This window comes from Nomascus leucogenys, chromosome 6, assembly GCF_006542625.1.
Source record: "Nomascus leucogenys isolate Asia chromosome 6, Asia_NLE_v1, whole genome shotgun sequence".
In the NCBI taxonomy this organism is placed as follows: domain Eukaryota; kingdom Metazoa; phylum Chordata; class Mammalia; order Primates; family Hylobatidae; genus Nomascus; species Nomascus leucogenys.
Window position 1 is genome coordinate 59,498,360 of NC_044386.1, and position 25,354 is coordinate 59,523,713.

Sequence of the window (25,354 nt, forward strand, 5' to 3'; positions counted from 1 at the left end):
GAGAGCACCCAGAGTGAGGGGGGCAGACTAGCCTGGTTAGGTAAGCTGGCGGGCTTCAAAGGCCTGGCTGAGGCAAGGTCTGGCAAGTCTGGGTTTTCCTTCCCAGGCGGTGGGAGGCTTCACAGGCGTGAGTAGAGCTGCACTGTGGAAAGTTGCAGGGTGGTGGTGCCTAGGCTGCTGAGTTAGGGGGTCAGTGATGAGGACCCTCAGGGGCAGTGAGGGCAGAAGGGGGGGTGCACGAGAGGACCACCACAGCAACTGCTGCAAGCAAGGGAGGAGCGCAGGGTGTCTGGAAGCCAGCTGGTGCAGGAGGGGCCTGGCAGGGAGAGGACAGCAGGAGAGGAAGCGTCTCTCAGATGCAGGGAGCCGCACTCCACCCGAGACCATGGCACCTCTCATCGTCGCCCCTGACTGCCTGCAGTGGGCCCAGGCGGTTCAGGTGTGACTCATCCCTAGCCCAGCACTCAAGGGCGGGCTGAGTGGCTGTCCCACTGTGGGCTGTGGCTGCCAGGAGCGCCTCCCTGAGGAGCAGACTGTCGCTTCAGAGGCTCCGGGGCTGCTGGAAGACACCCACACACACACACCCCAGCCCACACTGCTACCCTGAGTTTAGCCAGAGGCGGGTGAGACCCCCAGAATTAGAACTTGCCTTCACTCTGGCATGTAGTCCACAGCTGCTCAGGCAGGAAGGGATAGGCGCCCACCAGCTCCCTCTGCACCCCTGCCTCCGAGACCCGCGCCACGGCCAGCTCTGTGGAGCCCAGAGTTAACACCATGTCTCTATGGTGGAGACTCCACAGCCCTCGCAGTTCCAGGTCGCCCCTTTCCTCTGGGGAGCCTACCCTTCAGCCTCACGCTAGGCAGGCTGCACCTCTCGCAGGGCCTGAAAAGCCAAGCCCAGGGTCTGTGAGGCCCTCAGTCTATGGGCTGTTCCCTGGGGGTGAATGAGAAGACCATGGCCCAGGACGCTCCCTCATCTCCTCCCCCTGGGTGCTCACAGAGAGGCCCCACGAGGGTACAGAGGGCAGTCTCAGATTGGGAAGTGCGTCCACAGGCTTCCCACAGAGGCTCTGTCCTTTGGTGCCTCCTACGCAGACTGCAGCACCCCATGCGGTGGCAGGGCTGCCCCACGGGCCTCTGCGTCCCAGGAGCCAGGACCCCCACCTGGAGTTGGGGAAGTTGCTGGCAGGGAAGGGAGGATGATGAAGGAGGAGATCATCTGGCAATGGCCCTGGAGCATTCTTGAACCACCCCCTCCCAGTCTGGGCCACGCCCTGTGGCAGGTGGGAGGACAATGCTGCCTGTGTGCCGTCACCCCAGCACGCTGGCTCAAGGGGAGGGCTGTGGTGCGGCCCTCCTCCAGCCTTGGCCTCTCCTGATGTCCCTCTCCCTCCCTGCACAGCCCCTGCTATCTGCCATCTCCATCCGTCCAGCTGGGCCGCCTCTGCGGGACCCAGGCATCACCAAGGTAAGCAGCCCCTGCTATCTGCCATCTTCATCCATCCAGCAGAGCCGTCTGCGGGACCCAGGCATCACCACGTAAGCAGTTTCCTGTCTTCCTTCCACCTGTCCCAGTCACTGTGGTGGAGGGACCTGGCAGCAGGGGCTCTGAGAAGAAGAATCTGGAAGGTGGGGTGGGGCAAAGGGGGCCCTGGGCCATTCAAGCACAGAGGACCAGAAGCACTGGCCCTTACCTGGCTGGGCTCCAAGCTGCAACTCCCATGAAATGTGAGGACAGTCTGGCAAGGTGGGACCCCAGGCCCCTGGCAGAGGGGCCATCTCCATTCACATCATCCCCTAACCTGCATGCCCTCCAGGTTTAGGGAGCCATCCAGCAGCTCCTCATCCCCAAAGCTCTGCAGGGCTGATGGCTGGTCAGCCCCACAGTCCCCGGGTGCTCCTCAGAGCTGCAGGGCACCACAGCAGGAGGCCCAGCACAGAGCTCCGGGGCCCGCCCAGTCCAAGTCTCACCATGGACTCTCAGTACGAGACGGGCCACATTCGCAAGCTGCAGGCCCGGCACATGCAGATGCAGGAGAAGACTTTCACCAAGTGGATCAACAATGTCTTCCAGTGCGGCCAGGTAAGTATAGCCAGCTGTGACCCACAACCCACCCGTACCACGCCCCCAGCTCTGGCCAGTGGGCCTCGGGGGTGAGCTGTGGGGTCATCTGCCTGAGGCCAAGCTGAGGCCAGAGCTCCTTCTTCCAAAGCAGCTGCTCTGGGTTGCACCTCTCAGGTCCCAGGATGGGAGGACAGGTGAGGCTGGGCTGACCCCATACCTATCCCCGTCCCCTCCCCAGATGGGCATCAAGATCCGGAACCTGTACACAGAGCTGGCTGACGGCATCCACCTCCTGCGGCTGCTGGAACTCATCTCAGGGGAGGCCCTGCCACCCCCAAGCCGTGGCCGCCTGCGTGTGCACTTCCTGGAGAACAGCAGCCGAGCTCTGGCCTTCCTCAGGGCCAAGGTGGGCCCCAGGGAAAGGAGTCTGGGATGGTGCTGGGGCAGGCAGCTGGGACAGGCTGAACTACTGGGTCACCTTTCCTGCGCCAGGCCACAGGGCGGAGCAGAGGAGCTAGGGCCTGAGTACAGGAGGAGTGGCTGGGACACAGAGGAGCAGAAGCCAAGCCCTCCTCGCACAGCACCCCCGACTTGGAGAGCACCCAGCTGGCCGCGGCAGGAGCAATCCAGGTCCCTACTGGGGTGGAAAATGTCACTGTCTGTCATAAGAGAGACTCACAGGATTCTAGGCCAAAAGAATCTTAGCGTTCTCTTAGGCTTTTCATTTCACAGATGAGGAAACAGAGGCCCTGAATTATTTACCAGGCAAGATCGATGGTTAACCGGCCAACAGAGCCCAGATGTGGGGCCATGGGGGGCCTGGCATTGAGTAGGAAACAAAGGGAAGAGACCCAGACACTAAGATGGCAGGTGGAGAAGACGAGCAGGGCCTGTCTTGGAGAAGGAGGGAGGAGGCCTCAGCAAATGTGGGGAGCCAGAGTCACCTGAAAGAAAGGGACAGGCCAAGAGATGGGCGCTAGAAGGAGGCCAGAGTTCCAGGGACACAGGGACCCTCATGGCCAGGGCGAGGGGCCGGTGCAAGGGTGGGGTGGGGCAAAGGGATCATTGGGAACCGGGAACTGTGAAGACTAAGGGCTCCTGGAGGTGGCTGTCCCTGGAGGCTGTGAAGTCACTGAGCTGGGCCTGGCTGGACGGAGCCTGACTGTGCGTGCCCATCACTATGTCCTGGAGTGGAGCTTACATCCAGCCTCCTGGGGTACTGGTGTGTTGGAGGAAAGCCAGGGAGGGGAGAAACCCAAGCAAAGGGAAGGGGAGTGACTGCCGTCCTGAGCAGGTGCAAGAGCAGAACGCTGCCAGCTGCAGAATGCTGGGCCCTAGTTGATCCAGGGACAATGACCCTGTGAGCCAGTCATCTCCCCTCCAGGAACCTGGGAAGGGTGTAAGCCCCACAGCCTTTGTCAGAGGCGTTGCAGCTCTCCCCAAGCTTTAATATACAGCATGTCACTGAGACCTGTGAGGGTGACATCCTTGTCTCCATACACATAGGAGGCAACTGTGGTCTAGAAAGGACGACGGAGTTGCCACAAACACACAGGGAATGTGTGGCAGAATGAGGGATGCTCTCGCTTATGGAGATGCTCCCATGCCCTGGGCATTCTATGCAGGTGCTGGGCTACGCTAAGCAAAGCCCAGACCCCCACCTCAAGGCACCTGGCTTCAATGGGAGACAGATTCATTGAACCCAGATCAGCGGTGTGGTGGTAAATGTTTAACAAATGATTCTCTGGGGGAAATAGAAGCTCCAGTGTGCTGTATTTGCTGATCCTATGGCGTTAATACCCCCATCACAGTGAGTTTAGGCCACCAGCATGATGAGTTTAAGCCACCAGCGTGACATCGCTCAATAGGAAGTCAGGAGATTGGGCTCTCAGGAGCTGGGAGGAGCAGACAAACACCCCACTCACCAGAGGCTCCAACTCTAAGCCAAGGTGATTGACATGGCAGGTGGAATCCACCCCAGGAGCGCAGGTGGAATCCACCCCAGGAGCACAGGTGGAATCCTTTAGAGGCCAGCCAGATATACCAAAGTTTACCCAGGGGGACGCCTAGGGTTGCAGCTCCTCCCAACCGGCTGAAGCCAGTTGCCCTTCAGGCCTTATGGAAAGTCTCACTCCTTTTCTTTCTCCATTCAGTACTTACTGATCGATTCCCTGCTGTGTGCCACTCCCCTAGGATACACCAGAAAACAAAGCCAAGATCCTCACTTGAGCAGGGCAAGGGGATCGAGAGTGTGTATTTGGGTGAGAGAAATAGTCCTTAAGTTTCTATGTTAAATAAAGTGGTCAGGCTAGGCAACATCTGAGTGAAGAGTTAAAGGCAGGGAGGTGAACAGCCATGCAGATACCTGGGAGAATACTTTCAGACAGCAGGCACGGCCCTGCAAAGACCTGAAGTCCTGTGCTTAGAATCCTACAGAACTGCAAGAATCCCATGGGCCTTGGAGCTGTGTGATTCCACAAGGTGGAAGATGGAGCCAGAGAGGGCTGGGGGCCAGACCCTGCAGGGCTTCTCCCCTTGACTCACCCATCCTCCCTGTCCAAATGGCAAGATGTAGGGCAGAGGAGTCTCAACTTTGGTGTACCAAAGAGCCACCCAAGGTGTTCAAGTGCAAATTCCCAGGCTCTGGCCCAAGACAGTCTGACTGGGTGGAGCCTGGGAATCTGGATTTATAGCTGGCCCTGTTGGAGCTGGAACAGATGAAGAGGGCTGAGATTTGGGTGTGAGCCCAGGGACCCAGCCACCTCCTGAAGATCCCAGGACAACCTGGGAGATAGAGGCAGAGAGTTGCTATTGTCTGTTGGGCTCACACATTGACTGTATGACCCCTCATTTCCAAACTCTGCAGCTGAACCACTGATCTTGGCCCAGGTCTACCTGTAGCCCACACACAGGGAGTCCTCCTGCTCCAGGGGCCCAGCCCAGTTCACCAGGTTGGGGCTTCACCCAGGTGGGCTTGAGGCATGGCTCCAACCAGGCAGGAAGCCTTTGCTTTCCTGGACTTATCCCCTGCCTGCTTCTCCCTGAGGGAACTCCCAGCTGGGGCAGGATAGATTCCAGGACCCTCCCATCCCACAGCTGGCCCCCTAAGCTTTTGGTGACTGAGTCCTCTCTGGACATTGGCTTCATGGCTTAGCCCAGCCAATTGTGCCCACAGGTGCCAATACCACTCATCGGGCCAGAGAACATCGTGGACGGAGACCAGACACTCATCCTGGGACTCATCTGGGTCATCATTCTGCGTTTCCAGATCTCCCACATCTCCTTGGACAAGGTATGGCTCAGTCCCCAGCACCCAGCACCTGGTGACCCAGCCCAGCCCTGGCCTCACCTCAGACCCCTGGGGACTGATAAGTTTCACGCAACTTTTATGATCCCCATAGGAGATCTTGGAAACTGCAAAGTCCATATTCACTCTCCAACCATGGGTGAAGAACCCAGGATACCAGAGATATTGTAACATTGTAATATGCTAAAGTGAGGGCCAGGGCCACGGGCTTCAAACCAGGTCTGGGCAAGTCATTCACTAGGGAGGGTTCAGGGTCACTGCCCAGCACCCACTTTCACCCCTGTGTGTTGCTCCCCACTTGGCACTGAGGCCCTGTAACTTCCACTACACCACAATATACTGTTGGGGAAAGTGAAATGTGTGGAGGGAGTCCCAGCTCTGGAGGTTTACAAAGTCCCTGGCACCCTGCAGACCAAAGATACAGCATTTCTTTCATGGTCCCCAGCTTCCTCCATTCCACCGCTTTCCCCCACACTGGATCAGAAAGACTATAAACCCTTTGTGGCACATGCCTATAGTCCCAGCTCTCGGGAGGGCTCAGGTGGGAAGATAACCTGAGCCCAGGATGTCGAGGGTGTGATGAGCCGAGATCGCACCGCTACACTCCAGCCTGGGTCACAGAGTGAGACTGTGTCTCAAAAAAAAAAAAAAAGAGAGAGTCCTTATGCTTATGCTTTTTCATAGTTTCATGATTTCCAAAATGCCACCCAAAACTCAATTCCAGTAGGTAAGGAAAGCCAACCTGGAGAATGAAACCCTCGTGAAAAGAAGCCAGACATCTGGCACAAGTCCAGGACGGCCTGGAAACTCAGGGCCTGAGCCCCAGGAGAGCAGGGGTCTTGTGTGTCTGCAGGCTAAGATCTATTTGAAGGCTGAAGGGACGGATGAATTTTTAACTGACCTCAAGCCCTTTCAGGAAGCCATACTCACCTCCCCAGGCCCCTGGCCAGTTTCAGGTGCCCCCTGCAGCCCAGGCCCTTGGGAGCAGCAGGTGGGCATCCTCCCCTGACCAGCACCGTCTCTGCCTGTCTGCAGCCCCCTGCGGCCCTGCTCCCTGCTGACTCAGATGTGTTTGGGCTCAGGCTAGCCCTGATCCCTCACAAGCCGTCCCAGCATTTTCCTTAGTTCCGTCTGCCAGCCTGGCCCCACCATGCAGGGTACTGGGGCCTGATCTCGCTGGAGCCCAGGGCCTCGAGACTCCACTCCCCCTCATGTGGGCACCATGCATGTCCTTCCTACCCAAGCTCTGGGGCCCAGAGGGCAGGGGAAGTGCAGCCTGCTGAGCCTTGATATTTTGAGTTTATAAACAGAAAGTGAGGCTGGGCGTGGTGGCTAACACCTGTAATCCCAGCACTTTGGGAGGCCAGAGCAGGCAGATCTCTTGAGGTCAGGAGTTTGAGACCAGCCTGGCCAACATAGTGGAAACCCCGTCTCAACTAAAATACAAAAAATTAGCCGGGCATAGTGGTGCATCCATGTAGTCCCAGTTACTCGGGAGGCTGAGGCAGGAGAATTGCTTGAACCCGGGAGGCAGAGGTTGCAATGAGCCAAGATCATGCCACTGCACTCCAGCCCATAACATCGGGCCTGGCTCACAGAGAGCCTGCAGTGACGGGACCCAGTCTCATGAAGCCCAGCCACAAGCCCATGAGCCTAGGTCAGTTAGCACAGCGCCTGGCCCATCAGAAGGGCTCAAAAAATGGGAGCTGTTGCCGTGTGCCAGCGCCTCTGCAGTGACGGCTTTCCCTTGCTCCACTTCTTTGGAAGGTCAGTCACTGTCACTCCCAATCCCTGCCTACCGTGGATGAAATTGGGTAAAATCAGATACTCTGAAGAGAGGAGAGTCACACTGGCCCCGGGCCAGGGAGGAGCAGGATCTGGCTGTGGCCAGCCTGCCTCTCCCACAGCCTGCAGGCTCTCTGCCTCCCCACCCCGTCCCTGCATGGTGACCCCGCTGCCATGTCCCGCCAGGAGGAGTTTGGGGCCAGCGCAGCCCTGCTGTCCACCAAGGAAGCCCTGCTGGTCTGGTGCCAGCGGAAGACGGCCAGCTACACCAACGTGAACATTACAGATTTCTCCCGAAGCTGGAGGGATGGGCTGGGCTTCAATGCCCTCATCCACACCCACAGGTGTGACCCCGCCCTTGTCAGGAGGCCTCCGCCCACTGAGCCAACAGCTCCTGGGTTTGGGTCCTCAGCCTGCCCGTTCTCTCACATCCCTAGGCTTGAAGGGGGGAAAGTGGGCACAGATGTAGAAAGGGCTGATGGGTTAGCCCCTTTCCCTTCCCTAGACAATGCCATGAGATTGGCCAAGTTTACCTTTGACCCCAGCCTTCTCCACTTTCTGTGCCGCTCAATTCTATTCGTGTTCTACACCCTGGCAGCACCTGCCCTTTGGAGGTTCCTCCAGCCCCCCAGCCTGGTCCCTGTGCCAAATGAACTCTCTTCTTTCTCTGTCAGAGTCCTCCTCCTTCAACAGGGCCTCAGATAACTGTCGGGAAAACGAATTCACAAGAAGATGTGAATGGCCAATAGGAGCATGAGTGCATTTAAGAATCTACTTAAAGGAAAGCAGTAGGTTCCTGCTGGTGAAGAGCCCTTCTCGCTGTCTGTCCAGGCCAGACCTGTTGGACTACGGCTCCCTGCGTCCAGACTGCCCACTGCACAACCTCACTTTTGCTTTCCTGGTGGCTGAGCAGGAGCTGGGCATCGCTCAGCTACTGGACCCTGAGGACGTGGCAGCCGCACAGCCAGATGAGCGCTCCATCATGACCTACGTCTCCCTCTACTACCACTACTTCTCCCGCCTGCATCAGGGGCAGACTGTGCAGAGGAGACTCACTAAGGTGGGGGAGAAAGGAGGGGTGGGGTGAGCAAGGGCTCCAGAGGCAGACAGGCCTAAGCGTGAAGCCTGCCCTGCCACATACTAGCCGTGTGGCCTTGGCCAAGTCACCCAACTTCACTGTGCACCCTCTATCACATGGAGATGATGATGCCTGGATAACAGAAGGCCCTTGTGAGTGTTCCAGGAAGCATGGGTAATGGGCCCAGCATGGTGCCTGGTATACAAGGGAAGCCAGGGGAGGAATGGCCCCTCCTGGGCCTCCCCCTTCTCCCCGACTCTCAGGCTATTAAGCTTCTAATGGGATTAAAAGGCTTAGAGGGCCAGGATTCTGCAAGGACAGGCACAGAAGAGGTTCTGCCAGCGGGGGCTACGCAGAGTTCATGTTTTTGGGGGGCTTTCTTACTCTCTGGACACGATGGCAGAGGCTGAGGCCTGGAAGTGCTCTTCTCAGGGTGGGTATCTCATTTGGGGTTTGGGTGGGGGTGAAACAGGCCAAGGGCTGTGAGCTGCTTTATGGGGTAGGGGGCTCAGGGAAGGGAAAGGCAGCCTAGAAAAAGAACAGCAGCCTGAAGGGCCTCAACCCCACCAGTGAAGCCAAATGGGTAAAACAAGAGGAGGAAGGCAGGATAGCCTCACCCTCAGTCATGGAGAGGGTCCCCGAGCTCCTGGGTCTGAGTGTGCAATGCAAGCAAACCCAGTTCTCTGGGGTGGGGGTACCACCACTTCAAAGCATCTTCGGCTCAGAGAAGTAGCTACAGCCCACCTGGGGAACTCTGGCTGGCACTCAGTGCCCATTCCAGGGCCTGCCCCGAGACGGACCCTGACCCCTTCCTATGCCCTCCACCAGATCCTGCTTCAGCTCCAGGAGACAGAGCTACTGCAGACCCAGTACGAGCAGCTGGTGGCCGACCTGCTACGCTGGATTGCAGAGAAGCAGGCGCAGCTGGAGGCGCGGGATTTCCCAGACTCGCTGCCCGCCATGCGGCAGCTACTGGCAGCATTCACCATCTTCCGCACCCAGGAGAAGCCACCCCAGCTGCAGCAGCGAGGGGCCGCAGAGGCCCTGCTCTTCCGGCTACAGACAGCACTCCAAGCCCAGAACCGCAGGCCCTTCTTGCCTCGTGAGGGCCTGGGCCTTGCAGAGCTGTCCCAGTGCTGGGCAAGGCTGGAGTGGGCAGAGGCTGCAAGGAGCCAGGCCCTGCAGCAGAGGCTACTGCAGCTGGAGCGGCTAGAAACCCTGGCCCGGCGCTTCCAGCGCAAGGCAGCCCTCCGGGAGAGTTTCCTTAAGGATGCAGAGCAGGTGCTGGACCAGGCCAGAGCCCCGCCAGCCAGCCTGGCCACAGCGGAGGCAGCCGTCCAGAGGCTGGGCATGCTGGAGGCTGGCATCCTGCCCCAGGAGGGGCGCTTCCAGGCCCTGGCTGAGATCGCAGACATCCTCCGGCAGGAGCAGTACCACAGCTGGGCAGATGTGGCCCGCAGGTGAGCCCCAGCACATGAACTCTCCTCACAGCTGGCTGAGGCTGTCCTACCACACCCCCATCTTTCCACGTCATGTGCCTATTCTTTGCCAGAGAGGAGAGGGGTGGTTTATGGGCTCAGGGCTCCGTCTACAAAGATCTCTCTCCCAGTGATGCTTGCAAGCCCACCATCGGTAATTCATCCCTATTGGTAAAGCACTTTCTAGGTAGCCTCTGATTCATCCACTAAACAAGAATTTATTGAGTGTCTACTATGTCCCACACGCTGTGCTAGGTGCTGGAGATTTAGTAGAGAAGAGAACAAACAAACATTCCTTCCCTCATGAACTTACACACTACTAAGGAAAACAGACAAATAAGAAAAAGTCATAGCATGTGGTAATAAAAATCATAATAATAAAGGAGAGGCCGGGCTCATGCCTGTAATCCCAGCACTTTGGGAGGCCGTAGCAGGCGGATGACCTGAGGTCAGGAGCTCAAGACAGCCTGGCCAACGTGGCAAAACCCCGTTTCCATTAAAAAATACAAAAATTAGCCAGGTGTGGTGGCGGGCACCTGTAATCTCAGCTACTCAGGAGGCTGAAGCAGGAGAATCGCTTGAACCGGGGATTGCAGTGAGCAGAGATGGCGCCATTGCACTCCAGCCTGGGCGACATAGTGAGACTCCATCTCCAAAAATAATAATAACAATAATAACAATAAAGGAGGATAAGGGAATGAATATGAGGTGCTAAGTTTGAGTGGCTAGAGGGGATTCACTGGGAAGTTGACTTCTAAGTAAAGACCAGAAAGAAATGAGGAGCTGGCCATGCAGACGTAGGAGACAGAGTATTCTAGGCGGAGGAAACGGCAAATGCAGTGTCCTTTTAGGCGAGCGCATGCCTGGCAGGTTTGAAAAATAGCCTGGAGGCCAGTGTTGGCCAAAGTGAACAAGTGGCAGGAGCTGAGGTCAGGGGGGCACAGGGGTGAGGGGTGGGGATGGAGGTCAAGCCGGGCCTTGCAGGGCACAGTAATGATTTGGCTTTTACTCAGAGAGATGGGAAATCAGTGGAGGGCTGGAGCAGACAAGTGACACAATCTGACTTTTGTTTTGCGATGCTCACCTGGATGTCATGTTGGGAATATATCCAAGGGGCAATGGCAGAAGCAGAGAGACCAGTTACAAAGCTATTGCAGTAATCCAGGACAGAGCAGCAGTGGTGACAAGGGGTGGACTTCTGGATAGATTTTGCAGGTAGTGCCAAGTAGAATTTACAGACAGATCAGACGTGGTGTGTGAGAAAGTGAGTTATCAAGATGTTAGGCCGGGCCCGGTGGCTCACACCTGTAATCTCAGCACTTTGGGAGGCCAAAGCGGGTGGATCACCTGAGGTCAGGAGTTCAAGACCATCCTGGCCAACATGGTGAAACCCGTCTCTACTAAAAATACAAAAATTGGCCAGGTGCAGTGGCTCATGCCTGTAATCCCAGCATTTTGGGAGGCTGAGGTGGGCAGATCACGAGGTCAAGAGATCGAGACCATCCTGGCTAACACGGTGAAACCCCGTCTCTACTAAAAATACAAAAAAATTAGCTGGGTGTGGTGGCGGGCACCTGTAGTCCCAGCTACTCAGGAGGCTGAGGCAGGAGAATGGCGTGAACCTGGGAGGCGGAGCTTGCAGTGAGCCGAGATCGCACCACTGCAGTCCGGCCTGGGCAAAGGAGCGAGACTCCGTCTCAAAAATAAATAAATAGATAAATAAATAAGTAATAAAAAATAAAAATAAAAATAAAAATACAAAAATTAGCCAGGCATGGTGGCCCATGGGATTACTGCCTGTAATCCCAGCTACACAGGTGGCTGAGGCAGGAAATTCACTTGAACCCAGGAGGTGGAGGTTGCAGTGAGCCGAGATTGCACCACTGCATTCAAGCCTAGGTGACAGAGCAGATTCTGTCTTAAAAAAAAAAAAAAAAGATTTTAGTCTGGGCACCTGGAAGGATGGAGTTTTCATCAACTGAGATGGGGACTGCATGCAAGTTAGGGGGCCCCAAAGGCCTGATCCTTCCAGGCCCTCCTTCTGGCTTCTCTACATGCGTCCAAAGGGAGGACACACTGCCCCTACCACCGCCTGCCAGGATGCTCTCAGAGTCCATAGACCTTGCCCCAGCCACAGAGGTCAGACTCCTCCAGGGCAGCCAAGCCCCACCACAGACCAGGAACCCTGAAGTAGCTTCCCTGCTCCAACCTAGAGATCTCCCTCTTTCTCATGTCCTCTAGGCAGGAGGAAGTTACCGTGCGCTGGCAGAGGCTCCTTCAGCATCTACAGGGACAGAGGAAGCAGGTGGCAGACATGCAGGCTGTGCTGAGCCTGCTGCAGGAGGTGGAGGCTGCCTCCCACCAGCTGGAGGAGCTGCAGGTGGGCACTGGACCAGCAGGCCCTTGGGAAACACAGCAGGGTGGGGGACTTCCCCAGTGCCAGTGCTCAGAGGGACACAGCACCTTGGGACCACTGCAATGACCATCATCTCTGGCCAGGGTCCGGCCAGGTCCACCACCTGTGGGCAGCAGCTGGCAGAAGTGGTGGAGCTGCTGCAGAGGCATGACCTGCTGGAGGCTCAAGTCTCAGCCCACGGAGCCCATGTGAGCCATCTTGCCCAGCAGACAGCAGAGCTGGACTCCTCCCTGGGCACCAGTGTGGAGGTGCTGCAGGCCAAGGCCAGGACACTGGCCCAGCTCCACCAGAGCCTGGTGGCTCTTGTCAGGGCCCGGTAAGAGCCTGCCCCAACTCTTCCACCTTTCCCAGAACTTTTCTGTAACCCAAATTATCTCCTGCCCCGGTTAAAGTACTGTTGGTCTGGCAGTTTTCTCCACACTGACCCTCACTTCCAAAGCCTCTGTCTCACCTGTTGAGTCATCCAGGGAAAAGAAAAATCCTGTCTAAGGGGAGTGTCTAACCCCGGAGGGGAACCCACTGCCCATGCCCCACGACTCCCTATGTCCTTCGGTGGCCCCTATTGTCCCTCAGGCGGGCCCTGCTGGAGCAGACCCTGCAGCGGGCAGAGTTCCTGCGCAACTGTGAGGAGGAGGAAGCCTGGCTGAAGGAGTGTGGACAGCGGGTGGGGAATACGGCCCTGGGCCGAGATCTCAACCAGATCGCAGCCGCCCTGCAGAAACACAAGGTGTCAGCTCCCCACGCGCGCCCGCCGGTCGCCAGCTCCTCGCCCTTCCCTCTCGGGCCCCCGGCCCCCTCCCCTGTTCTCCCTTCACTGAGCCCCCTGCTCTGCCCCCCGCTAGGCCCTGGAAGCTGAGGTCCACCGCCACCAGGCCGTTTGTGTAGATCTCGTGCGGAGGGGACGCGACCTCAGCGCCAGCAGGCCCCCAACGCAGCCGGATCCCGGGGAACGGGCAGAGGCCGTTCAGGGAGCGTGGCAGCTGCTCCAGACCCGGGTGGTGGGGCGGGGCACACGGCTGCAGACAGCCCTGCTGGTCCTGCAGGTAGTGGGGCGGGGTGGGGGCGGGGCCCGGCGAGGCGGGGGTGGGGGTGCCAGCACCTGCCCGCGCTCAGCCGCGCTCCTTCACCCACACACCACCCCCGACCCCCTCCCGCAGTACTTCGCGGACGCGGCGGAGGCGGCTTCGTGGCTGCGCGAGCGGCGATCCTCGCTGGAGAGAGCGTCCTGCGGTCAGGACCAGGCGGCCGCCGAGACCCTGCTGCGGCGCCACGCGCGGCTGGAGCGCGTCCTGCGCGCCTTCGCGGCCGAGCTGCGGCAGCTAGAGGAGCAGGGGCGGGCGGCCTCGGCCCGGGCGTCGTTGTTCACGGTGCGGACGGGGACAGGGAAGGGCGCCTGGTCTCCCTTGCTCCACCGCGGCTGGGCCACACGGAGGACAAAAATGGGAGGGCCTTTGTGGCCTCTGGCCCGGGATTCGTGGCCTTCCCGTGGGTGTGGGTGTCCCTCACCCCAGTCCTCAGTGGCATCTCACCTGTTGATCTAGCCCAGAAGTAGTGGAATCCTGTCTGCCCGCACCAACCGAGGGCATCCACATACAGCTTGGCCTGGCTCCCGTTGCGGGCAGTTTCAGAGCGTTAAGCACTTTCCTCCAGGAAGGTCCCTTCCACTTTCACCCAGGCCAGTAGTGACTGTCTCTCCTGACTTAGCCCGCCTTGTTGGTTTGGGGTGGCCCCATCACTGCCCCAGACTGCCTTCTGACACCCCTTGCTCAGTTCATTGAGCCCCCAAAGTTCTTTAAAACACGTATAGCTTGGCTCACAGCCCTCTTTCAAGAAGCTGTGTATGTAGCACACGATGTGGAAATCAAAGCCATCAGATCATGTGCTCATGTTTGGCCCCTCGACCCTCAGCCCCAAGGAAGCTTCCTGTCCCCCAGACCCATGTCCCACACACCCTTTGAGCTACAGCTCAGGGCCTCCAGGTCTCAGGGCACGGAGGCTAGGGGTGGCCTGGCCAAAGCCCCTGCTGCTTGATGGGGTCCCCTCTAGACACGCTGCCCTCTGTCACACAGGTGAATTCTGCCCTGAGCCCTCCAGGAGAAAGCCTGAGGAACCCAGGGCCCTGGAGTGAGGCTTCCTGCCACCCTGGCCCTGGGGATGCCTGGAAGATGGCCCTCCCAGCTGAGCCTGACCCTGACTTTGATCCCAACACTATACTCCAGACACAGGACCACTTGAATCAGGACTATGAGAGTCTGCGGGCCCTGGCAGAGGTAACACTTCTTTTTCAAGAAATGCTCAAGTCCTTACCCTGTGCCAGCAGCTCCTGTGCAATGATCCCAGGGGACAAGGCAGTGACTGACATGTTCCCTGTCCTCAAAGAGCTTTTATCATGGCTGAGAAGATGTCAGACGACTCATTAGATGCAGGTGTGATGGGATCACATGAGAAGGTAGCCCAGGTCAGGCTAGAGGTCAGGGAAGGCACCTTGGAGGGAAGGACTTTCAAGCTGAGGCTTGAATGAGAAACAGAAAGCAGGTAAACCCAGGGGTGCTGGCCAGGACCTGTGCAAAGGTAGGAAGGGGGCCCAGTGGAGGAAGCGAAGGCCCGGGTGCCTGCAGCACAGACGCTGGGGAGGCCATGGCCAGAGGAGAGACTAGAAAGGCAGGTGGGGGTGGAGCAAGCGGAGGGAGAAGTGTGGATTTCACCTTATAGCAGGGCTGGCACTGAGGGGTTTCGGCAGGGCAAGGCCAGACAGGAGCACACTGCCAGTGCCCTTTACCCTACCATAAGCCCTTGCCAGCTCCCTCCAGGTGGTGCCAAGAGGCCTCTGAGAGAGGATGTGGGGCCCAGCAGTGAGTCAGGGACCCCCTCTCGCCCTGACCCTGGGCTCTGCTGGTGGGCTGGGATGGAGAGGAGCATCCCTTTGACCTGCTCTGAGAGCCCTGTCAGGGGCCCTGACCCTCACCCCAGCCTTGGGCCACCTCTCCCCAGCTCCGCAGGGCCCGGTTGGAGGAGGCCATGGCCCTGTTCGGCTTCTGCAGTTCCTGTGGGGAGCTCCAGTCGTGGCTGGAGAAGCAGACAGCGCTGCTCCAAAGGGTGCAGCCCCAGGCTGACACCCTGGAGGTCATGCAGCTCAAATATGAGGTACAGCCCTGGGAGCTTGGCGTCTCCTCCTCGCCTTGCCCCTGCCTCCCTATGGTCCGCTGCTGTGACTCAGTTTTCCAATCTAACTACTGTCCTGCCTGGGGGAGGGGAGCAGAGAGCTGGCTTGAATTTCGAGGGCCTCCTGGCCCTTAAGGACTCGGATGGCTGTCCTTCCAGGGGCAGGCAGCGTGGGCATCCCTGTAGCAAAGAGCACCACTGAGGTCCATCATAGGCTTGAGGGGAGTGTGGAAAGAGAAAAAGTCCCCCAAGAGGCCTGGGTCCTCCTTTTCCCTAGAACTTCCTCACTGCCCTGGCTGTGGGAAAGGGCCTCTGGGCTGAAGTCAGCAGCTCTGCTGAGCAACTGAGGCAGAGATATCCTGGGAACTCCACACAAATCCAACGACAGCAGGAGGAACTGAGCCAGAGGTGAGAACAAGGCAGGAGTGCAGGTGGTGAGGCAGGCGGACACAGTGCCCAGCCGGGGCCTGACTCACCTGCCTCCCGCCATGCCAGGTGGAGAGGCTGGACATGTCTGAGGCACAGGGAAGGGGCAAGGGACAGCCAGTCTGGCAGCTTCTGTCATGTGAGGCTCTGGCCAAGGCTCCAGGATGGATGAGGAGGGGTCCCTGTGGTGGAAACAACCTTGTACCCTCTGCCCAGGTGGGGGCAGCTGGAGGCCCTGAAGAGGGAGAAGGCTGTGCAGCTGGCACACAGTGCAGAAGTGTGCAGTTTTCTGCAGGAGTGTGGACCCACGCAGGTCCAGCTGCGAGACATGCTCCTCCAGCTGGAGGCCCCGCAGCCAGGGAGCTCAGAGGACACCCGCCACGCCCTGCAGCTGGCCCAGAAGAAGACCGTGGTGCTGGAGAGGAGGGTCCACCTCCTCCAAAGGGTGGTCGTAAAGTACGGCCAGTGCAGTGGTGGCACTGGGAGGCAGTGAGGACCGTGGGAAGGCGTGGGCAGAGCAGTGGAATGAGGAAGGGACAGAAATTGGGATGGGGAGAGGACAGGTAGGAGGGGCTGTGGCAAAGGTGGGGGGATGATCAGGAGAAAATGCTCCTGGGGACAGGAAGAGCCCTATGTTCTTGCTGCCCCCAGGTCAAGGGTGGAGTGGGCATTCAGAGTCACCACCACTCTCCCTGGGGGATGCAGGTTTGGGGAGAGGACATGCGCCTGGGGCACCGGGCCCAGGACAGGGCACTGACTGTGCAGCATGCCGTGTCTCCCAGGGTCGAGGAGTCAGGCCACGCAGAGAGCCAGCCTCTTCAAGGACAGGTGGAGACACTGCAGGGGCTGCTGAAGCAAGTACAGGAACGAGTGGCCCAACAGGCCCGGGGCCAGGCTGAGGCTCAGGCCCGGCAGAGCTTCCTGCAAGAAAGCCGGCAACTGCTCCTGTGGGCAGAGAGTGTCCAGGCTCAGCTGCACAGCCAGGAGGAGTTGGTGGATGTGGCCTCGGCTCAGCGGCTGCTGAGGGAGCACCAAGACCTGCTGGAGGAGATCCACCTGTGGCAGGAGAGGTCAGGACAGGAGGGCAGAAGGGGTGTGCTTTGGGCTGGGCCCAGGGCTCTGGGATCTGGGTTCAGGCCCAGAAAAAGCATGCAGGAAGTAGTGTGATTTCCCCAGGGAGGGGCCCAGACTGGTTGGTGTCTGGCATGGTGCTTGAGGCAAGTTTAGGCAGAGGAGGATATAACCCAGGACTGGGTCAGGCAGCCTGTACGCTTCAAGGAGAGACCCAGGACACTGAGCTGCCTGGGAGGCTCTCTCCAGCCCAGGCCTGGCCGGCCCCCTCCAGGTGGGCCCAATGCGTTGCTTTCAGTCAGGGCGTCTAGCCTCCCAAGCCATCCTGGGTAACACGGACCCCACTGGCCCCTAAGTGGAATGGCTCAGGACCCACCCATAGGTCTGAGATACCCACCTCCTCAGTAATGCGGTGCCTCTCCTCCTGCAGGGACGATGTTATGGGCTGGTAGGCAGGCAAGGCCACCAGGGACAGTCCACAGGCTGTGCCCCGCCTGAGGGCGCTTGACAGGTGGTCAAGTGAGCACTGAAATGCATCTGGTCCTCAGCTTGCCAAACTCCAGTACCTGGTTCTGCAGCGGCTCAGAGGAAGTGGAGCCTTGCTCTAATTCACACAAGGGTGTTACCTGTTCCCAAGCCACCTGCTGAAAGGGGCACCTTTTCTAATTGTTCAAAGGCTCCACGGGGGCTTGCAGTGGCCCTGCGGTCAGGTGCTTGTATGGCTTGTGTGATTTTTCTCCCTCACACTGTGCTGCCTCCTCATGTCCTCTAGGCCGGGCATTGGCCGTTGGCAGTCCACACTTAAGGACGGCCAGCTGGAGCCGATGGGGGCTTGGGAACCCCTGCATCCTAAGCACTTTGCTGGACCTATCACATTCAGTGTCTCATTCATGCTCCAAGATGCATGAACCCTGGAGGTGAGAGGAGAAGGAGGCTGACAGGGAGGGCCTACTGGGGTTTGACTCTCTGCCTGTCATCCTGGTCAGGCTGCAGCAGCTGGATGCTCAGAGCCAGCCCATGGCAGCCTTGGACTGCCCAGACTCCCAAGAGGTGGCCAACACTCTGAGGCTCCTGGGGCAGCAGGGCCAGGAGCTGAAGGCTGTGTGGGAGCAGAGGCGGCAGTGGCTGCAAGAGGGGCTGGAGCTGCAGAAGTTTGGCCGAGAAGTGGATGGTTTCACTGCCACCTGTGCCAACCACCAGGCCTGGCTGCACCTGGACAACCTTGGGGTATGGAGCAGGAATGTGGAGCTAGGCTGTCACCCCCCGTCACTGGAGGGAGCTCATCCCCTTGAGTCCAGAAGCCAGGCTGGGCAGGAGGCCCCTGGGACAGTGGCGGGTGAGATGCTTCTGACCCCCATTCTCCCAGGCATGACCTCAGGTCTCTGCACTCCCAGGAGGACGTGAGGGAGGCCCTGAGCCTGCTGCAGCAGCACCGGGAGTTTGGGCGGCTCCTGAGCACCCTGGGGCCTCGGGCAGAGGCTCTGTGGGCACACGGCGAGAAGCTGGTTCAGAGCCAGCACCCAGCTGCACACACGTGAGCCTGGCCTCCGTCTGTAGCACCTGCAGATGACCCTTTCTCAGCCTGCACAGACGGCCGCCCTGGGGCTGGGGGAGTGGGGGGTAGAGGGCGGTGCACCTCGTGCTGGGGTGGGAGTCCTCTCCCATGCCCTCCTCCAACTCTCCCGGCCCTCCAGGGTCAGAGAGCAGCTGCAGAGTGTCCAGGCACAGTGGACCAGGCTCCAGGGGAGGAGTGAGCAGAGGAGGAGGCAGCTGCTGGCTTCCCTCCAGCTCCAGGTGAGGGGCTGGGCCCAGGCGCATGAGGCCTCCCTGAAAAGAAAGCCTGAGGCCGTACAGAGCTCTGTGCAGCCTACAGAGCACTTTCCTCACACGCTATGTCATTCATCCTCTCAACACCTTCTGTGAGGCAGGCAACACAGCTCAGGTTTTTCCTGAGGAAAACGGGGGCTGTGGCCGCACCACCCTCAGATGCAGGGCTAGGCACCAGCCCCCACCCCCGTGCTCTGAGACCCACTCTCGCCTGGTTCTTGGCAGGAGTGGAAGCGGGATGTGGCGGAGCTGATGCAGTGGATGGAGGAGAAGGGGCTGATGGCGGCGCATGAGCCCTCCGGAGCGCGCAGAAACATCCTGCAGACACTCAAGCGGCACAAAAGAGCTGAGAGCGAGCTATTCGCCACCCGCAGACACGTGGAGGCCCTGCAGCAGGTGGGGGACGCGGGACACAGGGTGCAGAGCCTCCTCGTCTTCAAATTCCCAACCCTACTGCACCACCTGTTTTCATGGAAAAGTCTTTGAAGGAAGAATCAGCCTCAGCGTGAACCCAGAACCTCCCCCCGCAAGCCTCCTTGATGCTGCTGGCATCCCCTTTGGCACCCAAACCAGCCCCAAAGCTGCCGCCATCCATCCCTTCCCCCACAACTCTCTGTGGCAAGTCCCACAGCTGGCCACCTCTACCAGAACATGGCTCTCTCCAGCCACCAACCTAGTGCCAGCTCACCCCACTTTATTTGCAGGGGTCAGAGGAAAGCCCTCCTACCTGCAGTTTTGGGGCCACATGAACTGCTTTCTTCCAGGCAGCCTGTGGAATGCAGCTGTGGCCACCCCCTCACCTCCACTGCCACCCAGGTCCAGCCTGCTGTGGCCACTGGTGGTACCAGCAGCTCAGCCAAACTCCCTGGGCCTTTGTCTCCACTCCAGGTTGGGAGAGAGCTGTTGAGCAGGAGGCCCTGTGGCCAGGAGGACATACAGACCAGGCTTCAAGGCCTGAGGAGCAAGTGGGAAGCCTTGAACCGCAAGATGACTGAGCGTGGGGACGAGCTCTGGCAGGCTGGACAGCAGGAGCAGCTCCTGAGGCAGCTGCAGGTCCACTGGGAAGAGGGACAGGGCACAAGAAGGAGACGGAGGCCGGGCTGGGCTGGACAGAACGGGGAGGGAGAAGTCTGGGTGTTCTGCTGACCCTGGCTCTGTAGCCTTTGGAGGCCTCTGGCCTAGGACAAGCTGAGCATGGCTTTCCGCTCAGTCGGCCAATGCAGGATTCTCTCCTGTGTGCCCAGCGTGTGGCCAGCACCGCTTGAGTCCCCCAGGGAGGAAGAAGCGTGAGGGAACAGGGGAAGATTGGGCACTTCTGGCTGGGGGTTGGCAGTGGTGGGGACAGAGGTCCCTGGTGAATCTAGTCCTAAAAGTCCAACAGTCCCAGAGCCCAGGAAGGCCACTTGTTGTGCTGTCCACAGAGAACCTAATGCACCTTCCTGCATCCCTCCCAGGATGCAAAGGAGCAGCTGGAGCAGCTCGAAGGGACCCTGCAGAGCTCGGAAACAGGGCAGGACCTGTGCTCCAGCCAGAGGCTGCAGAAACGGCACCACCAGCTGGAGAGTGAGAGCCGGACCCTGGCCGCCAAGATGGCTGCCCTTGCCTCCAAGGCCCATGGCGTGGCCGCCTCCCCGGCCATCCTGGAAGAGACCCAGAAGCACCTCCAGAGGTGAGGCCTGTCCTCCCACCCACCTGTGTGTCACTCCTCCATGTGAATTTAAGGTCCCGCAAGATGGCACCCACAGGACCGGGGTGTCCAGACCTCCTCCCTTATAAGTACAGTCATTCTGGGATGGGAGGGTCAGAGACCCCATTATGCATCCTTAGCAGGACCCCCACAGTGCGGTCAGGCGAGTCATCTAGGCCATGAGGTGGGGCTCTGGCGCCCTTCCACTGCCTTCCTTTGTCAGATGGAGCTTTGCTCTGTTCCCTGGTCTTGTTCTTCACGGGCCCTGGCTTGGCCAAGGAAAGAACCAGGAGCCTTGTCCTCACTCTGTTCCCAGCCTCTCCCATCTCTTCCTCCTCCTCCTAGGCTAGAGCTTCTGCAGGGGCATCTGGCCAGCCGGGGCCTGCAGCTGCAGGCCTCAGTGGAGCTGCACCAGTTCTGCCGCCTGAGCAACACGGAGCTCTCATGGGTAGCCGAGCACATGCCCCATGGCAGCCCCACCAGCTGTACCGAGTGCTTGAATGGTGCCCAGAGACTTCACCGCAAGCACAAGGTAATAGCCCTCTTCTTCCTACAGGATTAGGGACATCTGCTTCCCAGACCTTAGAAACCCTCTGCCCCTACTCAGGTGTCCTGGCCTCTAAGCCCTCCCCCCCTGGGTATCCCAATTTCCAAATCTCTGCCCCAGCTATTTTGACCCTGGGGGTCTTGCCATGATTGGGGCCTGAGCCATATCCATGGCTCTGCTCCGGACGCCCCTGGGTTAAGAGCAGCAGCCTCTCAAGCCACTCTGTGCAGGAGCTCCAGGTGGAGGTAAAAGCTCACCAGGGGCAGGTGCAACGGGTGCTGAGTTCTGGGTGGAGCCTGGCAGCCTCGGGGCACCCCCAAGCCCAACACATCGTGGAGCAGTGCCAGGAGCTGGAAGGCCACTGGGCAGAGCTGGAGAGGGCATGTGAGGTGCGGGCCCAGTGTCTGCAGCAGGCTGTCGCTTTCCAGCAGGTAGGATGCAGAGAGGTGGGGTTGGGGGAAGAGGCAGAAGTCAGGGCTCCTTGAGGGGGCCACCTGTGGGACTCTCAGGGAGGCGGATCAGTGGTGGGGGCTCTGGGCTGGGAGCTGATGGGTGCCTCTATGGGCACAGAAGCCCCTTTGATGCTGGAGAGCAGGGGCAGATGTCTCCAGGGCTGACGGAGAGTGCTGTCTGAGATCCTCCAGGTGAGTTGGCCCCACTCTTGGCAGTACTTTCTGGATGTGTCAGAGCTGGAGAGCTGGGTGGAGGAGAAGCGGCCACTGGTGAGCAGTCAGGACTATGGCAGAGATGAGGCAGCCACCCTCAGGCTCATTAAGAAGCACCAGGTACCACGTCCTGAGCCTCCCCTGCAGTGTGGTCTGGGTGATGATGGACCATGGGGAGAGGGCTATCACCCTCCCTCTCTCAGAGGCATGGAGCCCTGCTCTTGCTTCCTGGAGACATAGACAGCCCCATCCCCACTGCCCACCCAGATCCCACAGTGCCCCTTCTTCCAAAGCGACCTGGGCACTGTGATGTACACGCTTTCTCCCTTCATCTTCTTACGAGTCTTGCCTCTCCCTGTGGCCTTGGGGTTTCTCCTCCTCCTCTTGCTTCCTCTCTACCCCACCCCTGGCACTTTTCTCCTCTGTCAAGGTCACCTGCCCAGCCCGCTCCACATCTCCCACAGGTGTCTTCCTCCCAGGCTTTACCTGTCATCCTTTGAGTTAACCAAATGCCCTTCATGAAGCTGACCTCCTCCCACAAACATCCCCTGGCTGAAGGGAGGGAGGTCTCGAAGTCCCCTTCCTCACTCCTGAATTCGGACTCCCAGAACCACACAAGCTTCAAAGCCTGGAGCCCACGGCAGTCCCGGTTCCTGCTGTCACTGAACTGTCCTCCTGTCTGGGCATGTTTCCTGCACAGCCCCAGTTCCAGTGTGTTCTGCGACAGGACCTTCAGAGAAGGTCTTTCTAAAGGCCTGTAGCCTTGGCCTCACGGAGCACCCGTCTCCCGGCTATACTGGACAGCTTGTTTAACTCTACCTCTCTCTTACACATGGATGTTGGGGTCCAGTCTAATGCCTCCTGTGCCCTCCCTTCCTTGGCCCAGATTAGCCAGCATTCATCTTTCCCTGCTAAATAATGAGCCCTCAGTGGGCACAGACCAGGTGTTCACTTTATGGAACAATAAGTACTTACTCCATCAGTAATGGGTAGATGGATGTTGGGTGGGTGGATGGAAGGGTTGAGGTAGATGGATGGGTGTGTGAGTGGTGGGTGAATGGATGAGGATTGGTGACTGGACGGGTGGGGGACAGACAGGTGGGTGGATGAGTCACCCAGGCTGAGCCTGGCATGGGTCCTCGTGCATCATAGGCTCTACGGGAGGAACTAGCCATTTACTGGGGCTCCATGGAGGAGCTGGAGCAGAGGGCCCAAACCCTCACTGGCCCCAAAGTCCCTGAGCAGCCGCGTGTGGTGCGGGAGAGGCTCCGGGAGCAGCTGCGGGCACTGCAGGAGTTGGCGGCCACACGGTGAGGGCACCGTAACCCCTTTCATCAGTGGGTACAGGAGGCCTAGCCACAGCTGGCTGTTCCCATGCCATGGCCCAAAGTCAATCAGAACCCATAACCCCAGGCTGTAGAGATGCGTTGGGAGAAGGGCGTGTGTTGCTCACCTCTTTCCATAAATTCTTCAGTGAGGCCCCACAACTCCCTGCTCTCCATCTCCCCACACCCTCCTCTGCCCCTACACCCACACTGCTGCGTCTACTACTCCCTGAATCGTGAGCTGCAGGCTTGGACAGAGACCATGAGTAAGCCCAGTTTTCAGATTGGCCCCTCTGGCTGGCCCGACTGGCCCCCAGGGGGGTGGGCAACTCACTTCTGCGGAACCACGGGCCGTCACCACAGGGACCGGGAACTGGAGGGGACCCTGAGGCTGCACGAGTTCCTGAGGGAGACCGAGGACCTGCAGAGCTGGCTGGCAAGGCAGAAGCAGGAGGCCAAAGGAGGGGAGAGCCTGGGGGAGGACCCCGAGCACGCCCTGGTGAGAAGAGAGCCAGGGTCAAGGAGAGTGCCCTGGGGCAGAGCCTATGGGGTGGGGAAGCTGGCCCTGGCGGGGCAGAGGGAGAAGTTGGCGGCAGAGCGGTGAGCCTTGGCTGAGGTGGGGCCTCCTGAGTGGAGCGGGCAGACACCGTGGCCGTCAAGGCCCACTCACCCAGTTGGGCACTGAGGTGCCTCGATTCCCAGGCTGCTTGCCGCCTGACCAGCCGGGGGCTACCTTGTCACCCACTCCCCTCTTCTCAGCGCCTCTGCACCAAGTTTGCAAAGTTTCAGCACCAAGTGGAGATGGGCAGCCAGCGGGTGGTCGCCTGCCGGCTGCTGGCGGAGAGCCTGGTAGAGCGTGGGCACAGTGCTGGCCCCATGGTCCGTCAGAGGCAGCAGGATCTGCAGTGAGTGCCCAGCGGGCCAGGCCAGCCTGGGGTTTGGAGGAAGGAGCTGGGCAGGCAGGGCCCAGAGTGGTAAGAGAGGATGGCATGCTGTGAGGGCCACGCTGGCCCTGGCTGCCCACAGGGCTCTGCAGGGGGCCTAGCTCCAGAGAAGCTGAGCCTGCCACAGGCTCTGGTCTGTGAAGGGAGGTGAGGCTGGGTGTGCAGGTCAGAGTCCTGCTCCCAGGATTGAGAGCAGGAGCTGTGGGAAGATGGTGGGGCCAGAAATCAGTGCCTTCCCCTGAGCTACCCCAGCTCCTATGCTCACTCGGGACAGCCCATGCCTCGTGTCGTTCCTAGTTGTCCACTTGGCTGATTTGGATCCACTCCCAGCCTGTGAGCTTTGAGGCAAGGTCATGACTTGCCCATCACCACTAGCCCAGAGCCTGGCCTGGCAGAAGCCTCAGGAGCTCAGCGAGTTGCAGAGTTAGCGAGGAACGGAGAGATGTGGCCTCTGCCCACAAAGCGTCTGTAATCATAATCTGGGCGACGCCCTGTTAATCAAAGCACAAGATGTAAGGAGTATCACAGAGCACAGATACCATTCAGTGCCGAGCATTACAGCAGCAAAGCACTGAATTCATGGTAAAGCTAGAACACAGGCTCCCGGGAAGAAGGTGCGTAGGCAGGGCCACAGGCAGGACAGGTTTCAAGGAGGAGGAGCTTTGGGCAAGTCCCGATACAACTCAGAGAGGAGGGGGCTGACCAGACCTAGCGGGAGGGAGGAATGAGACGGCCCAGCAGCTGACCCCTGCTGATCTTCCACACGCCGTGGGCAGGGCCGCCTGGTCGGAGCTGTGGGAGCTGACCCAGGCCCGAGGCCACGCGCTCCGAGATGCCGAGACCACCCTCAGAGTTCACAGAGATCTCTTGGAAGTCCTCACCCAGGTCCAGGTATGAGCCGGAGGGGTGGCTAGAAGTGGATACACTGCAGGCTCAGTGCCCACCCTCCATCCCTCATCTCCTCGGCATTCCCCCTCAGGAGAAAGCCACGAGCCTCCCCAACAATGTGGCACGGGACCTGCGTGGGCTGGAGGCCCAGCTGAGAAGCCACGAGGGACTGGAGCGAGAACTCGCGGGCACCGAGCAGCAGGTGAGCCCAGCTGGCTGCCTCTCTGACCCAGGCCCCTGCAGCCCCCTCAGGCTGGCCTGCCTGTTCCTCTAGATTTTCCACTGTCCCTCAGGGCCTCCCATGGGCCTACTGTGCACGGCAGGATGTGGCCCAAGGGGGCCAGAGTTCCCAGGCAAGGGATACATCTGCGGGATAATCAGGAGGACATGACCCTTGCCTCCCTGTTCCCTTCCCCTCCCGCAGCTGCAGGAACTGCTGGAGACTGCAGGCAGGGTGCAGAAGCTGTGTCCGGGGCCTCAGGCCCATGCGGTGCAGCAGAGGCAGCAAGCTGTGATGCAGGCGTGGGCAGTGCTGCAGCAACGCGTGGAGCAGCGCAGGGCCCAGCTGGAGCGGGCACGCCTCCTGGCCCGCTTCCGCACCGCGGTGAGGGCTCCTGCCCCTTGGGTGGCGTGTGTGAGCATGTGTGTGTGCTGCACCACGCATGGGCATGCACGCATGAGGC

At 59.4% G+C, this 25,354-nt stretch overlaps 1 protein-coding gene across 2 annotated transcripts in view; it reads left to right on the forward strand.

The window, feature by feature from the left end:
- The first annotated feature begins 1,867 nt into the window (after positions 1 to 1,867).
- Positions 1,868 to 25,354, forward strand: part of SPTBN5 (spectrin beta, non-erythrocytic 5) — a 45,293-nt gene continuing 21,806 nt past the window's right edge. For both annotated transcript variants that reach the window (XM_030814252.1, XM_030814253.1), the window contains exons 1-31: positions 1,868 to 2,083; positions 2,304 to 2,471; positions 5,241 to 5,357; positions 7,344 to 7,501; positions 7,989 to 8,217; positions 9,064 to 9,695; positions 11,955 to 12,093; positions 12,213 to 12,445; positions 12,703 to 12,856; positions 12,972 to 13,172; positions 13,287 to 13,496; positions 14,199 to 14,399; positions 15,121 to 15,273; positions 15,569 to 15,699; positions 15,934 to 16,173; positions 16,500 to 16,787; positions 17,775 to 18,015; positions 18,183 to 18,322; positions 18,483 to 18,582; positions 18,841 to 19,011; positions 19,504 to 19,668; positions 20,070 to 20,284; positions 20,648 to 20,834; positions 21,080 to 21,280; positions 21,518 to 21,634; positions 22,667 to 22,824; positions 23,203 to 23,338; positions 23,599 to 23,744; positions 24,560 to 24,674; positions 24,763 to 24,873; positions 25,096 to 25,275. In XM_030814252.1, coding sequence (XP_030670112.1) covers positions 1,868 to 2,083; positions 2,304 to 2,471; positions 5,241 to 5,357; positions 7,344 to 7,501; positions 7,989 to 8,217; positions 9,064 to 9,695; positions 11,955 to 12,093; positions 12,213 to 12,445; positions 12,703 to 12,856; positions 12,972 to 13,172; positions 13,287 to 13,496; positions 14,199 to 14,399; positions 15,121 to 15,273; positions 15,569 to 15,699; positions 15,934 to 16,173; positions 16,500 to 16,787; positions 17,775 to 18,015; positions 18,183 to 18,322; positions 18,483 to 18,582; positions 18,841 to 19,011; positions 19,504 to 19,668; positions 20,070 to 20,284; positions 20,648 to 20,834; positions 21,080 to 21,280; positions 21,518 to 21,634; positions 22,667 to 22,824; positions 23,203 to 23,338; positions 23,599 to 23,744; positions 24,560 to 24,674; positions 24,763 to 24,873; positions 25,096 to 25,275 — 5,853 coding nt within the window. The remainder of the gene's footprint in view (positions 2,084 to 2,303; positions 2,472 to 5,240; positions 5,358 to 7,343; positions 7,502 to 7,988; positions 8,218 to 9,063; positions 9,696 to 11,954; positions 12,094 to 12,212; positions 12,446 to 12,702; positions 12,857 to 12,971; positions 13,173 to 13,286; positions 13,497 to 14,198; positions 14,400 to 15,120; positions 15,274 to 15,568; positions 15,700 to 15,933; positions 16,174 to 16,499; positions 16,788 to 17,774; positions 18,016 to 18,182; positions 18,323 to 18,482; positions 18,583 to 18,840; positions 19,012 to 19,503; positions 19,669 to 20,069; positions 20,285 to 20,647; positions 20,835 to 21,079; positions 21,281 to 21,517; positions 21,635 to 22,666; positions 22,825 to 23,202; positions 23,339 to 23,598; positions 23,745 to 24,559; positions 24,675 to 24,762; positions 24,874 to 25,095; positions 25,276 to 25,354) is intronic.